Source organism: Phacochoerus africanus, chromosome 8 (assembly GCF_016906955.1).
Source record: "Phacochoerus africanus isolate WHEZ1 chromosome 8, ROS_Pafr_v1, whole genome shotgun sequence".
Classification (NCBI taxonomy): domain Eukaryota; kingdom Metazoa; phylum Chordata; class Mammalia; order Artiodactyla; family Suidae; genus Phacochoerus; species Phacochoerus africanus.
The window spans coordinates 45,480,277-45,494,932 of NC_062551.1; the positions used below are offsets into that span (position 1 = coordinate 45,480,277).

General features: G+C 55.3%; 1 protein-coding gene across 7 annotated transcripts in view; it reads left to right on the forward strand.

Moving 5' to 3' along the window:
* Nucleotides 1–14,656, forward strand: part of WDR62 (WD repeat domain 62) — a 54,144-nt gene that overhangs the window by 38,709 nt on the left and 779 nt on the right. For 4 of the 7 annotated variants that reach the window (XM_047794030.1, XM_047794028.1, XM_047794029.1 and 1 more), the window contains 17 exons: nt 214–281; nt 356–477; nt 1,228–1,303; nt 2,054–2,165; nt 2,261–2,324; nt 2,875–3,000; nt 4,411–4,544; nt 6,583–6,635; nt 8,836–9,054; nt 10,948–11,072; nt 11,399–11,502; nt 11,838–11,945; nt 12,251–12,385; nt 12,681–12,795; nt 12,908–13,049; nt 13,130–13,181; nt 13,365–14,048. In XM_047794030.1, coding sequence (XP_047649986.1) covers nt 214–281; nt 356–477; nt 1,228–1,303; nt 2,054–2,165; nt 2,261–2,324; nt 2,875–3,000; nt 4,411–4,544; nt 6,583–6,635; nt 8,836–9,054; nt 10,948–11,072; nt 11,399–11,502; nt 11,838–11,945; nt 12,251–12,385; nt 12,681–12,795; nt 12,908–13,049; nt 13,130–13,181; nt 13,365–14,048 — 2,439 coding nt within the window. Of the gene's footprint in view, nt 1–213; nt 282–355; nt 478–1,227; nt 1,304–2,053; nt 2,166–2,260; nt 2,325–2,874; nt 3,001–4,410; nt 4,545–6,582; nt 6,636–8,835; nt 9,055–10,947; nt 11,073–11,398; nt 11,503–11,837; nt 11,946–12,250; nt 12,386–12,680; nt 12,796–12,907; nt 13,050–13,129; nt 13,182–13,364; nt 14,049–14,656 lie in introns of those variants that run through there. The other 3 variants (XR_007136689.1, XM_047794034.1, XM_047794033.1) reach the window with 3 other exon arrangements.

Consider the following 14,656-nt stretch of genomic DNA (forward strand, 5'->3'; position numbering starts at 1 on the left):
GCCTGCAGCCCACTGCTCCCTGTGTCCCCCCCTACACACACGGCTCTACCACTCACCGCACCTCTTCCACGAACCCCTGCACCCACCTCACCTCACCTCTTCCACGAAGCCCCCTCTGACCCCCAGCAGAGTTCCCTTGCAGTAGGTTCCCTAGCTAGGATCTGCAGCCCAGCGGTGGCCCAGCCCTGCCTAGTACACTGCTCCTTCCTCCAGGCAGCAGAGACATCCAGATGATCAGCTGTGGCGCCGACAAGAGCATCTACTTCCGCAGTGCCCAGCAGGTAGCATGGGGTGGCCTCCTTGGGGTAGGGGGCTTGTCAGGGGTGTCCTCTGAAGGCCCTGCCTGCCCTGCCAGGCCTCGGATGGACTGCACTTCGTCCGTACCCACCACGTGGCAGAGAAGACCACCCTGTATGACATGGACATTGACATTACCCAGAAGTACGTGGCCGTGGCCTGCCAGGACCGCAACGTCAGGTGAGGGCAGTCCTGGCTTCTGAGTTGGCTTGGCCTGGGCTGGTTTCTGAGCGGGGCCTGTAGGGGCCTAGTTGGGCCTGTCTTCTCATGGGCTGCTTGCTTTCCTCCTGCTTATCTGGTCCCTGAAGCAGGGTGGGGTGGAGGGACCGTGTGGGTGTTTCTTAGGAGCTGGGCTCACCCAGGTCAGCAGAGGGTTCCCCTGGCTCTCAGGAGCCTGTGTGGGGTGACTGAGAGGTGCTGATGTGGCTCGTAGACTCATTCACTCACCCTTGTTCCCTGAGCAGCTGTCTAGAAGGGACAGTGGGAAAGTCATGTGGAGTGGAAGAGAGAGAACCTCCCCAGACTGTGACAGCACAGAGTGACCAGAGCTGGGACGACAGGAGCTTGTGGGAAGGGCCTGTTGGAAGGGATAGCTGAGCTTAGCCCGGGAGGATGGGGAGGAATGAGCATGTGCAGAGAGCTTCTCCACCGCCTTCATTTGCTCATTCGAACTGGATGCCAGGCCCTCAGCTTGCTATGGGCGGGGAGACAGACATGAACTCAAGGGACACCCAGTACATAGCCTCTGTGACCCAGCCTGGGATGAGGTCACATTCCCTGGCATGGGGTTTCAGCCCAGACATTAGATGGGGGATAGGAGGAATGGGGACTTCCAGGGGAAAGGAGGGAGCAGGTAAGGCTGGATCCAGAGGACAGGAGAGGGTGAGTGGGCAGGGCCAGGTTAGTCACTTATGCCCCCCACCTTCCTAGAGTCTACAACACCGTGAACGGGAAGCAGAAGAAGTGTTACAAGGGCTCCCAGGGAGACGAAGGGTCCCTGTTGAAGGTGAGGAACTGGGGCTCCCGGGTGAAAGCCGCACACACAGCCACACACAAGGGCCCCCCCCTCCCCCCCGTCTTCTCCCCTGCTAGGCCGCCTAAGACTTGTGTCCTCCTTGGCACCTGATCCGTGGATCACACCCTGGCCAGTATCCACTCAGGCCGGGCTGACCAAGGATGCGGGGAGCTGGCCCTGATTGCTCTACCTTTATTTACTGAACCCTGCCCCAAGCGGAGCCATTTAAGTGGTTTCCATCTTGAGTGTCAGTAGAGCGGGGTGTGGGAAGAATCCGAGAGGCCTGGGGTCCCTCTCCAGCCTTGCTCCCTGCGTGTGTAATCCAGGACGAGGTGGGAGCCTTCTTGGGGGCCTCTGGACGAGGAGAGTTTAGGCTTCAGGGTCAGACCCTCTTAACAGCTCTGCCTCAGGCTGCCTGTGACCTTGGGCAAATATCATCTATTCTCAACCTGTTTCATCGTCTGTAAAATGCAAAGAAACCTCTATCAGAGAGTTCTGTGGAGGAAATAGGTTCACACACGTACAGTGCTCAGCACGGGGCCTGGCTGCCATTAGTACCATTGCCGTGGCTGGTCGTTTCGCCTGTGGAGGGGGAGGTGTGTGTGGTGAAGGTTACCTGGGACGAGTCCATGTACCAGGTGCCCAGCAGAGAGGGCCAGTGAGTGGGGCCCTAATGTTGCTTCCCAGGCCCCTGGGAAGGAGGAGACCACCCAGGGGTCACATGGATCCTCTTCTTGGCAGGTCCATGTGGACCCTTCAGGCACCTTCCTGGCCACAAGCTGCTCTGACAAAAGCATCTCCGTGATTGACTTTTACTCAGGCGAGTGCGTTGCCAAGATGTTTGGCCATTCAGGTGGGTGTGCCTCCCTGCTTGGGACACCTCCCCACTTGTCGCCACACAGCCTTCTGGCTCAGAGGGCCAGCGCAGCCTCTCTGCTCTGCTTGCAGAAATCATCACGGGCATGAAGTTCACCTACGATTGTCGTCACTTGATCACAGTTTCTGGAGACAGGTGGGAAAGGCCTGGCCTCTGGCCTCCTCCTGGGAGTGGTGGGCCCTCCCTATCAAGGGCTCAGACCCGGGCCACCTTGCCCAGAGCCTGCCTGTGCAGAGGGCCCTCTGAGCGTTCCAGCCTACTCCCTGGACAGTGCACCAGCCCTGAGTTGAGATCCCAGATCTGCCACTTACTTGTGACCCTGAGCAGATAATTTCCCCTCTCTGAGCCTCTGTAAGAGAGGCCACTCCCCTCTGCCTCGAAAATTGTATGGTGAGAGTCAAACGAGATGACATATATAAGTTCCTTAGCACATGGTTGGTACCCTTTTTAGCACGAGGAAGTTCCTTTTGTTGTCACTCTTTGATTTACTACGGTCCTTCGTCACAGCCCCTTCCTTGGGTCTTCAGGTGGAGACCTGACTTGGACCCGAGCCCCTGCACTATGCTGATGGGGGGCAGGGACTGAGGAATAGGGTCCTGGCTGTGGTGACCCAGGTGGCCTCAGGGTCAGATGGTTTCACATTTCCTGTTCCTCCCTCTTCCACGTCTCTCCTTGGCCTCTGCAGCTGCGTGTTCATCTGGCACCTGGGCCCGGAGATCACCAACTGCATGAAGCAGCACTTACTGGAGATCGACCAACGGGAGCAGCCGCAGCAGAACACGAAGGACGGGAAGTGGAGCAGCGACCCCAGGTCCTGGCAGCCACCTGTCCATCCCCTGTGGGTCCATTCACCGGAGGAATGTCTTCCTGCCTTGGACCCCATGAGGAGTGAGGCAGGACACAGCTGTGGCTCAGACAGCCCTGAGCTGGGCCCTTTGTGCATGCGAGGCCTAATGGGGAGATGGAATTTGAATACAGAGTTACAGTATTACATATGAGAAGGGTTTGAAGTGGGAAAGCAAAAGTGCTTGGAGATCCCCAGAGCACTCTGGTGGGGAAGCCCCAGGGTCTGTGGGGACCAGAGGAGACCCCCACCTTAGCCCAGGTGGGGAGGGAAGAGGTCAAGAAAGGGTCCAGTGGAGCCAGGATGTCTTCTTAATCTTGAAAGTTATTTCTTCAGTTATGTCTTTGAGTTTCTTGAACTTTTTTTTTTTTTGTCTTTTTGTCTCACTAGGGCCACACCCGCAGCATATGGAGATTCCCAGCCTAGGGGTCCAATCCGAGCCATAGCCGCCAGCCTGAGCCATAGCCGCCAGCCTACGCCACAGCCACAGCAACATGGGATCCAAGCCGCATCTGTGACCTACACCACAGCTCTCAGCAACGCTGGATCCTTAACCCATTGAGCAAGGCCGGGGATCGAACCCGAAACCTTATGGTTCCTGTCAGATTTGTTTCCACTGCGCCACAACGGGAACTCCAGTATTTCTTAAGTCTTTATGTTTCAAGACCAATATTATTTGGAGTGAATTCCTGTTCTGATTTGGGTTTGGAGGTCTCAGTTTGAGTGGGAGGTTTTGAATTTTCCTCTCTCCTGCCTCTAGAGCCGTGCTTGCCTCTCTTTCTCTCTCTCTTTTTTTGGCGGGGCGGAGGGGGGTGGGCTGCAGCATGAGAAAGTTCCCCGGCCAGAGATGGAACCCACGCCACAGCAGTCACCTGAGCTGCTGCAACACCGGATCCTTAGTCCGCAAGGGAACTCCTTTCTGTCCTGAGGCTTTGCCGTTGCCTCCCTGAGGAGACCAGGCCTGACATGGGCCTCCTGGTCTGTAGTCTCGGAGGGAATGCAGATCAAGGCACCAAGGGAGTGAGCAGTTCTTTGGCTCTTAGAGCTGAAATCTCATTGCTAACCCTGCTCTCCACAGCAGAACCCAGCAACTCAGGACTCATGGCCCGCTGTCTGCGTTGCTTTCCATTCCATTGCTGTGACCCTTGAAGAGTTTGTCTTATTTTTTTGGCCCAGGCTTTGTTACATCTCATTTTATTTTGCAGTATGTTTCTAGCGGGGGCGGGGGTGGCAGGGGAGCCCTCCCAGTACCATCTTGATCAAAAGCTAAGAGTATATTCATATGGACCGTAGCTCGGGGCCCAGCTCAAGGCAGGTCCCCTCTCCCACCCCATTTACCTATATTTCCCTCCCTGTTGTCCTCATTGCTGGCTTCAGGCAAGAAACGTGCACATCCATGCCCAGCGAGATCTGCTCTCTAAGCCCTGGAGAACAGACAGAGGATGAGCTGGAGGAAGAGTGTGAACCTGAAGAGTTGCTGAAGACACCATCCAAAGAGAGCTTGGATTCAGGTTGGGAAAGGGGCCCTATTTTGAACTCTCAGTGGAGGGATCATTGCTGGGTTTTGGCCTGCGATTTGTTTTGAAGCCTGACACATCTTGAAGCTCGATACTCCCATCAGTCAGGACTCTCAGTGTGATAGCAACTAGACTCTCATGGACTTAAGCTGGAAAGAGAATTTATTGGTTCTTGTAAATGAAAATTTGGAAGTATTGGTTCAGGCATAGCTGGATCCAGGTAGTCAGGTGATGTTGAGAAATAGATATTTTTCCACCTCTGGCTCTGCTTTTCTCTATGTTGACTTTGCTCTCAGGCAGACTCTCCCTGTACAAGGGCAGAGTATCCCCCAGTAGCTCAAGGTTTTAACTCTCTGTAGAGAGGAGAGCACCTCTTTCCCAATAGCTCAAGCAAAGTCCTACGTTCATGACTCACATTCCTGCTATGAGTCACGTGCCCATTTCTGAGCCAGGCACTGATGGGCCAGGCCTGAGTCATAGGGTCTTCCCTAAGGGCAGAGGCTTTAGTCAGCTCCACTTGAACCACCTGACCAAAGGCCTGGGGTGGATGTAAGGAGCTGTCCCAGGGGGAAAACAGGATGATGTTTTTTTTTGTTTTGTTTTATTCTGTTTTTTTTTTTTTGTCTTTTTGCCTTTTCTAGGGCCACTTCCTGCGGCATATGGAGGTTCCCAGGCTAGGGGTCGAATCGGAGCTGTAGGCGCCAGCCTACACCAGAGCCATAGCAACCTGGGATCCGAGCCACATCTGCGACCTACACCACAGCTCACAGCAACGCTGGATCCTTAACCCACTGAGCAAGGCCAGGGATTGAACCTGCAACCTCTTGGTTCCTGGTGGGATTCGTTAACCACTGCGCCATGACAGGAACTCCAAAAACAGGGTGATGTTAATCAGAAGACAGAACAGGTTCTCTTGTTCAGGCAGAAGGAAGAGTCCTAGCTCAGCGGCTTTATGAGAGGTCAGGCCCTCAATAATACATTTCTGCCCCTCTGCGTATCGCCTTGGCTTAGGCCCTCATGGGGTGCAAGAAGGCTGGTTGCATCATGGGTGCAAGAAGTTGCAGGCATCAGAGGCACTCCCTCCTGGAATCTCCTTTAGAGAGGAGACTCTTCCCTAGAAGCCCCTGCAGGCTTCTCGCAGGTCCCATTGGCCCTGATTACTCAGTTGTGAGGGAGGCTGGAAGCAGTGACTGGCACTGGGTGCTCTCAGTGAGGGTGGTGGACTCACCCACAAGGAGGGAACAGACGGGGGCCGACGGGATGGCTGATTGGTAACAGCAGTGTGAGACTGGGAACAGAGTAAGCCCATTTGCTTTGTCACCACCCTCGTGTCTAAACATCCTCACCAAGGGGGCCACTTGTATGAGTTTGGTGTGAATTCTAATAGGCTTTTTCCTGAACATGAATATACGTATTGCATATCCATAGGAATTATTTATGTCCACAAACTGTATTGTACTGCATATCTTTCGGTATCTTTTTCCTCTCAGAACTATCTTTTTGACCTGTTGGATGGTGGAAACAAAGCAGAGGCCTCCCTCTTTTAACCAGCAGTGGAGTAGGGTGTTTTGTACTCCGGGTGGGCATTTGGGTGTTTCCTACCGTGACAACGTGGTGAATGAAGCCTCCTCCTTGGCCATGTGTGGGGTGTTTCTCCAGGACAGAGGCACATGAAGATGGGCTGTACTGGTCCTGGGGTCAGCCAGGACACTTTCTATTTTAAAAGAGACCCTGGGGGCCTTCCAAATCCAGTTACTCCCTATCTAGCAGTCAGTGTTAAGCCCTCTGTCCCCCCCCACACACTTTGCCATTTCAAACATCCCATAGTTTGAAGCATTTTACTTTTGGTCAGTCTTGTGGGTAAAGCATATTCTATTGCTTACAGTTGTGTTTCCTTGACAATTCGTGAGCTTAACTGGCTTTGGATGTTTGTTGTTTCCTGTATTGTCTCTTTGGAGGACTGCCTGTTTATGTTGCCCATTGTCTTTTGGGTTGTTTATTCTCTTTTCATGGATTTTATGCATCTCTCCAGATCCTCGGTGCCTGTTGACCAACGGCAAGCTGCCACTCTGGGCAAAGCGGCTGGTGAGTCTGCCCAGAGAGTGGGACTCCTAGGGGCTGGCAAAGGAGGGGTGCCCTCCCCTGTGCTCCTTGTTCTTTTGGGAGCCCTTTTCCCCGTCTGCATCTTTCCTTTCCCTGGAGAACCCCTATCATCCTTCCAATCTCAGCACAGACAGTCCTTCATTCATGCAACACATATGTACTGAGCATTAGCCCCATACTGGCTTTGCTCTGGCTCTTAGACACTGCAGTCAGCAAGGCAGAGGAAATCTCTGCCTTCCCAGGCTCTTTTTCTGGTGTGGGAGATGGACAATATCCACATCAAACAGGTAAATTGTAGAAGTTCCCTTTGTGGTTCAGCGGTAACGAACCTGATTAGTATCCATGAGGACATGGGTTCCATCCCTGGCCTCACTCAGTGAGTTAGGGATCCGGCATTGCTGTGAGCTGTGGTGTAGGTCACAGATGCGGCTCAGATCTGGCGTTGCTGTGGCTGTGGCGTAGGCTGGCAGCTACAGCTCCCATTCGACCCCTAGCCTGGGAACCTCCGTATCCTGCAGGTGTGGCCCTTAAAAAAAAAGGGGGGGGGTAAATTGGGTAAATTGCAGAGTATTAAGTATTTTGGAAACCGATAATCAGTGCTATGGAAAAAAGAAAGCTGAGAAGGAAAACAAGTGCTAGGGAAGGGAGAGTGACCGTTTTAGGGTAAAAAGAAAAGGCTTCACTGGGAAGATCATATTCGAGCCGGACTGAAGCAAGTGAGAAATGCAGATCCTGGGAAAGAAGACCAGTCTGCAGGGGCGCAGGCTGGGGGACAGGATGGATGGTGCTTAGCAAGTTCAAGGAAGTGCGGGGAGGCCCAGGTGCCTGGGTTCGGGCGAATGAGGGCAGAGGAGCAGGGGAAGGGTTCCGAGAGGCAGCGGGCTGGCCGTGAGGGACCGTGTGGGCTTGATGCGTTCCCTCGACACTCTCGGGTCCTTCTCCACCTAGCTTCCCCCTGTGGCGCTGAGCAGGTGGACGGGAAGGAGGGCTCTGAGCTGAGCAAGGCCACGTTCTAACTCAGGTGTGGCCACCTGTGGGAAACCGACCCTGAGGGCAAGAGGGGAACCAGGGAGGGGACTGCTGTGACAATCCAGGAAAGAGAGGTTGGAGGCTGGATAAGGGGAGAGAAGTGGTTGGATTCTAGATGGCTTTGGAAGGTGGAGCCAAACTGTTGGGTGTGAGGGGAAGTGAGGGACTAGGATTAAGTTAGGGCTGAATGAGTGGTCGCTGACTTGAGGGAGGGGCAGGCTAGGAGCTGGTGGGTTGGAGGTTGGCAGCAGGTTCCTAAACCCCAGGTTGAAGGGTTCATTTCAGGAACAATGTCAGCCCTCAAATCAAAGCCTAAATGTCAGCTCCTCAGGGAAGCCCTCCCTGCCATCATCCCCTGCCCTGCAGGCCAGGTCAGGGCATCTGGCTGTACTCTCTTGGGCCCCCAAACTTCTTATCAGTGCATACTACATTTGGAATTATATCCAACAAATGCTCACAGACACTTAAGTGTTGGCTTACACTGTGGCTTACTCTGGCTCTATTGAGTCCTTTATATATATTATTTAATCCTCATCCATACATGGCCTTTTCATATCCGCTCTTATTCACAGATAGGGAACTGAGGCCCAGAGAGGTTAAGTACCTCATCCAAGGTCACAGAGCTAGGAATTAGCTAGAAGGCTGGCTCCAGAGCCTGAGTTCTCAAGCACCCAACCTCTGCTGTTTCTCAAACAAGTCTTGGTAAGAGGCAGTGGTGGGGGCCATGGGAGGGGAGGAGTCATATCTTGCAAGTGTTTGGATGGCAGAGCAGAAAAAATACAGTGTGGAGCATGGGGGACAGGATAAGGAATGACAGAGGGCCTCAAGTTTGGGACTGGAGCAGCCGGAAAGACTCACTAGGTCAGGGAAGGCTTTGGGAGGAGTAGGTTTGCAGGAAAGGGCAATCGTTGTCTTCAGCTTGTTCCCTCTGAAAGGTCCCTCAGCATCCACGGGGCTATGTAGAGCAGTTGTGTGTGCACTTCTGGAGTTTAAGGGCAAAGTGCAGCCTGGAGGTCGATCCTTGTATCTGGAAGTTGTTTCTGAGAGGCATCTAAAGCCAAGAGGCTGGATGAGGGTCCATGCAGTGTCCCTAGGCCCCATTGGAGTTGGTGAGCGCTCTGCTAGCTGCCTGACTGTCCCCTGTCCCCCGCAGCTCGGAGACGACGATGTGGCAGACGGCTCAGCCTTCCATGCCAAGCGCAGCTACCAGCCACACGGCCGCTGGGCGGAGCGGGCTGACCAGGAGCCTCTCAAGACCATCCTGGACGCCCGGGACCTGGATTGCTACTTTACCCCCATGAAGCCCGAGAGCCTGGAGGATTCCATTCTGGATGCGGTGGAGTCGCAGAAACTGGCGGGCCTGCTGAGCCAGGTACAGACTGCCTGCCCCAGCCCAGCCTGCAGCCCCTGCACCACGACTGCCTGCCCAGGACCTGGGGTCTTGGCTCTCTCGTTTTGAAAATAAGGCTGACTGCCCCCCTCCAGGGGTGAGAGAGGTTACGTGAGATGGTGGAGGGCAGGAGAGTGAGCCCCTGGACTGATATACAGTGAAACTTCCCAGAGACCAGGAATCAGGGAGGCGGTCACTTGGGAATTAAGAGCTTGGGCTGGTGGGGGTGGGGGTGGTGCAGGTCTAGGCCTGAGTCGGGGGCATTTGAGCAGGTGGAGCCCTGGTCCTTACCCCTTCCTGGCTCTGTAACTTGCAGCAAGGCATGCCGTTACGGGCTTTTGTTTTCAAAAATATGATCATTTGGGAAAAAAAAAAATGACCCAGAAAAATTTCAGATTTCAAATACAGATCATTTCAAAAAATGGCTATTGGGGAGTTTCTGCTGTAGCACAATGGGTTAAGAATCCGACTGCCGTCACTTGGGTCATTGCAGAGTTGAGGATTCTATCCCCAGCTCAGTGCAGTGGGTTAAGCATACAGCATTGCTACAGCTATGTCATTGGTCACCACTGTGGCTCGGATTCAGTCCCTGGCCCAGGAACTTCCATATGCCGCAGGTGCAGCCAGAAAATAAAAGGGAGTCATGGGGGGAGTTCCCCTCATGGCACAGCAGAAATTAAGCTGACTAGGAACCGTGAGGTTGCGGGTTTGATCCCTGGCCTTGCTCAGTGGGTTATGGGTCCGGCATTGTCACGAGCTGTGGTGTAGGTCGCAGACGTGGCTTGGATCCTGCGTTGCTGTGGCTGTGGTATAGGCCAACAGCTGTAGCTCCAATTCAATCCCTAGCTTAGGAACCTCCATATGCGGCCCTAAAAAGACAGAAGACAAATAATAATAAAATAAAAAGGGTCATGGGAGTTCCTTTGGGGCACAGAGGGTTAAGGGTCCAGTGTTGTCACTGCAGAGGCTCGGGTTGCTGCAGTGGTGTGACTTTGATTCCTGACCACAGTGTGGTCAAAAACCCCAAACAAACCAAAACAAAAAGCAGTCATTTAAAAAAACTCTCAGAGGGCTTTTACAGGAATCCAGTGCTAAAGACAGGGTCTGGGCCCTTTAGAGGTGCTGACACGAGTTTGGCTCTTATTCTATTCTTTTCTTATATAGGTTTTCTTTTCTTTTCTTTTTTTTTTTGGTCTTTTTGCTATTTCTTTGGGCCGCTCCTGCGGCATATGGAGGTTCCCAGGCTAGGGGTCGAATCGGAGCTGTAGCCACTGGCCTACGCCAGAGCCACAGCAACGCGGGATCCGAGCCGAGTCTGCAACCTACACCACAGCTCACGGCAATGCCGGATCGTTAACCCACTGAGCAAGGGCAGGGACCGAACCCGCAGCCTCATGGTTCCTAGTCGGATTCATTAACCACTGCGCCACGACGGGAACTCCTTATTATATAGGTTTTCTTATGTGGCATCATATACATACGGTTCGTTAGGTACACACAAATCATAAGTATACAGTTTGATGAATCGTTACCTGTGTACACCACCCAAGTCAAAGCATGAAGCCTTTTCTACTTCTCCGAAGACCCCCCTATACCCCTTCCAGTCAGTAACCCCAATGAGGCAGACCACACTCTCAGCTCTCTCACCATGGGTTGGTTTGCCTGTTCTTGAACTTCATGTGAATACACTTAAGGGTTGGAGCCGTACCTGTTTCTTATCTGCAAATGGGCCGATGATAATGTGGGGGCAGCACAGAGTGAGCTCGTGATGGCCGGGGTCCAAGCCACTGTCGCTGTTGGTGTTGGTGGAACACCTAGCAGCTTCTCGCTGGTTGTCACAGCCGCCTCTGATGACTGTGCCCTCTTCACCCACAGTCAGAGAGTCCCCAAGAGGATGGCTGTGGGCATCCTTCCTTAACGCCCCCACAGAGGGAGTCTTCTGAGGTCAGTGAGCTCCTCTGCTCCCTGGAGTCAGAGGTGACAATCACAAGGACAGACAGGTGGGTGTCCTTTGCATTGAGGGGAGCCCTTGTTGGAGAGAGGAAGCTTCAGCCAGTAGGGTGGGCCCACCCTAGAAGAACTGCTCTCTGCTCTCCCAGTGAGCCCCTGGCAGGGAGGCGGAGGGGTGAGGCCAGGATGGCCTCTGCTGCAGCCTGTTAACCTGGTTCCAGGAGGAGAGGGAGGGAGCCTTTGGAGAAGGCAGGAGGAGGCGAGGCCGTATTTCGGGTAGGAGCAGGTGCAGCTGCCTAGGGGTTCTGGGCGGAGGCAGCAGTTTACTAACTAGTATGTTATCCTTTCCTCACCACCTCCCCCACTGGCACTGCAGCAAGCCCTGCGCTGAGGAGGGAGAGGGGGCGCCTGGGGACCAGCAAGATGACTTCTACCTCCGGGTTCCTTCCATCAGCTCCAAGGACCTGAACCCCCCTGAGGGTGAGTGAATGCCCGGCAGAGACCCTATGGCCCCTTTCTGAGCACTGATGGTGACCATGACTCAGTCTTCCTGAAGCTCAGAGTCTGTCACAGAGACAGACATGGTCCCTGCTGTCACCCAAGGCTTTTGGAGCCCAACTGGCCACCAGTGGGAGCCAGCTCTACACCTTCCTGGAAGTGTAGCCTTGCTGGGCCATAAAAATAGGGGGGCAGGTATTATCACTCCCTTCTCCAGATGAGGGGACTGAAGCCCTCAGAACTGGAGGCCCGTACCTGCTCCAGCCAATCGGCGCCCCGCTTTGGGTTCCTGACCAGCCCCACCCCACCTCCTGCAGACTCAGGGGAGTCAGAGGCCGACTTAGAGTGCAGCTTCACCGCCGTCCACTCCCCTCCACGGCCAGACCCAGACCTTCCGTTTGACGTGGCGGTGCCCCCGGCACCAGGTAAGCGGGAGCCAGACGCGGGGAAGAGAGTGAGGACATGGGCCTGGCTGGGGGCCGGCCGGTCATGGTTTGTAACCACCGGCAGACTCAGGTCAGCCCTGCCCCTGGGCCCTGAGCCCCAACTTCCTCCCTTCCAAGACAGAGCCATTGGCCGTCCTTCTCTGCCGGGTGGCAGTAGGGTGTGTGATGGGCGAGGCCGCTGTCTCCATTGCGAAGCGGCCTGGTGGCTTTGTCAGAGCGTTTGCCATGACTCATGGTGTTGACGGCACGCCCCTGCCCACCCCCCCACCCCCACCTCGCCCCAGGATGCCCAGGTGCCACGGAAGAATTGGCCCGGCCCGAGGTGCCAGGCCTCTCCAACGGCTCCCTGCCCCAGACCCCTGAGCAGGAGAAGTTCCTCCGCCACCACTTCGAGACGCTTACTGATGCCCCCGCTGAGGGTAGGCCCTGCCCCGCTCCGACCCTGCCTGGGTGGGCCATCCGGGGCTGGGCCCAGCGGGGGTGTCTTGGGGTAGGGCTCTCCCTGGCGGGGCTGGCCAGGGTGGTGGGAGGGCGTAAGGTTTACCTAGAGACTGAGCTGCCTGGTTTCCTCTGTCTGTTCCATTTGCATCTGAGGTGTGTGTATTGCCTGTTGATGGTGGTTTCTGAGGATCTGTCTGCTGGTCTGTGGGTCTTTCTGGGCCCAGGGCTGGATGGTGGTGGGATTCTGAGGATTCCCTCGGCGTCTTGCCCTAGAGCTCTTCCACGGATCCCTGAGAGACCTGAAGGCCTCTGAGGCCAAGGATGACTTCTTCAATCCCCGGCTGAGCATCTCAGCACAGTTCCTCTCACGCTTCCAGAAGCCCTCCAGGTGGGAGCTGGTGAACTGGAGCCCCCCCACCCTCCAGCTTTGCATCTCCCCACATGCAGGGCCGGGTCCCCACAGGCACCCCCAGGGCAACCACCCATTTTCCTACCTGCAGGTTCACCCACACCTTCCCTACCCGGCTGCCCCGACACCCCGTGAAGTCCCCAGAGGTCAAACTCACGGACCTTGTGGGCAGCCAGCCCAGAGCAGAGCCCCTGAGAGCGGGAACCGGCTATACCTCCCCAGGCAGGACCAATGTGAGTGCTGAGGCCGCCTCCCTGTGACGTAGGGCTGGCAGCCTGGAGGCCTGGTCCTCACCTCAAGGCTGTACTTACAGGTCCTCTCTGCGGGCAAGGCTGAGGAGCCCCTCGAAGCCTGGTCCCCACTGAGTGAGTTGTCCGCCTCCCCAGATGAACAGCCCTGGGTTTCTCAGCACAGGGTGTTGGGTGCCCAGCTGAGCCATGGTGGGGATGGACAGAGTCCACTCAGACTCTTCAGCCATCCTGGGTGGGGGGCCCTGTCCATCAGCTCTGCAGCTGGGCGTGAGAGTAAGCCGTCTGCTTCCTTCACAGCCCCCTGCCTCACAGGCCTGGCGCCCTGTGTCTCCTCCTCCTCGGTGCCACCCACAGATAAGACGCCTCCGACGCCCACAGCCCTACCCACTCCAGGCCTGGCTCAGGGTGTCCACACCCCTGCTACCTCCTCCTATGTGGAGGCCACTGCCGGTTCCCGGGCCAAGATGTCACACAGCATTTCCCTTGAGGACAGTAAAGGCCCTGTCCTGGCTGAGCTGGCCAGGCCTCCCTGCAGGCCCTCGTCCTTGGGGGAGCTGTCCTCCCTGGGCCAGGAGCTCCGAGCCATCACCACCACAGTGACACCCAGCTCTGACAGTGAGGGCCAAGAACCTGCCCTGCCCTCCCGGGGCAACCATGAGGCCCGTGCCAGCCTGAAACTCACCCTCTCGAGTATCTGTGACAGGCTCTTACTGCCCCCACCCCAGCTAGAACCTTCTGCCATGTGTGTCTGGTCCCAGGAACCTGTGGCCATCCAGCCCAATGTCATGGTCACAACGGCCAGCTTCTCGGCCCCCAGCCCTGTGAATGTGAGCGCCTCAAGTCTCCATAACTCCACCTTTCTCCCAAGGTTTCTGGCCCCTGAACCCCTCAATATCCCTGCCCACCCCAACAGCCCCCCGCTTCCAGAGGCCAGGCCCGGGGTCCCTGGCAACATCACCTCCCTCCTGGAGTCTGCTCCTGGTGAGTACCACCCTTGGCACAGGGGATTGTCCCTTAAGCTCATCCCATGTAACAGCTGCTTAGCCTCAAAGGCAGGCCCTTGACCTGACCACAGGCACTGTGCTGTTCATTCATTCATTCATTTCTATAAATATTTGGTGAGCACCTCATAAGTGTTGGGCTTTGTTCTAGGCCCTGGGGACATGGAACTTGGTGGTAAACAAGAGTACAGAGGTTGGGAGTTCTTCCTGTGGCTTGGTGGAAATGAACCCAACTAGTATCCATGAGGATGCAGGTTCGATCCCTGGCCCCGCTCAGTGGGTCAAGGATCTGCCATTGGCATGAGCTGTGGCATAGGTCGCAGATGCGGCTCAGATCTGGCATTGCTGTGGCTGTGGCGTAGGCTGGCAGCTGTAGCACCGATTAGACCCCTAGCCTGGGAACTTCCATATGCCACAGGTGCGACCATAAAAAAAAAAGAGAAAAAAGAAAATACAGAGGATTGACGTCTCACCTGGGGGAGATACCCAGACTAAATCTGTACGGAAAGCGTTAACTATATTATGATATGATGTGTGCTAAGGAGAGAAATAAGAGAAAGAAAGTGTTTAGGGAGAGACAGGTGTGTG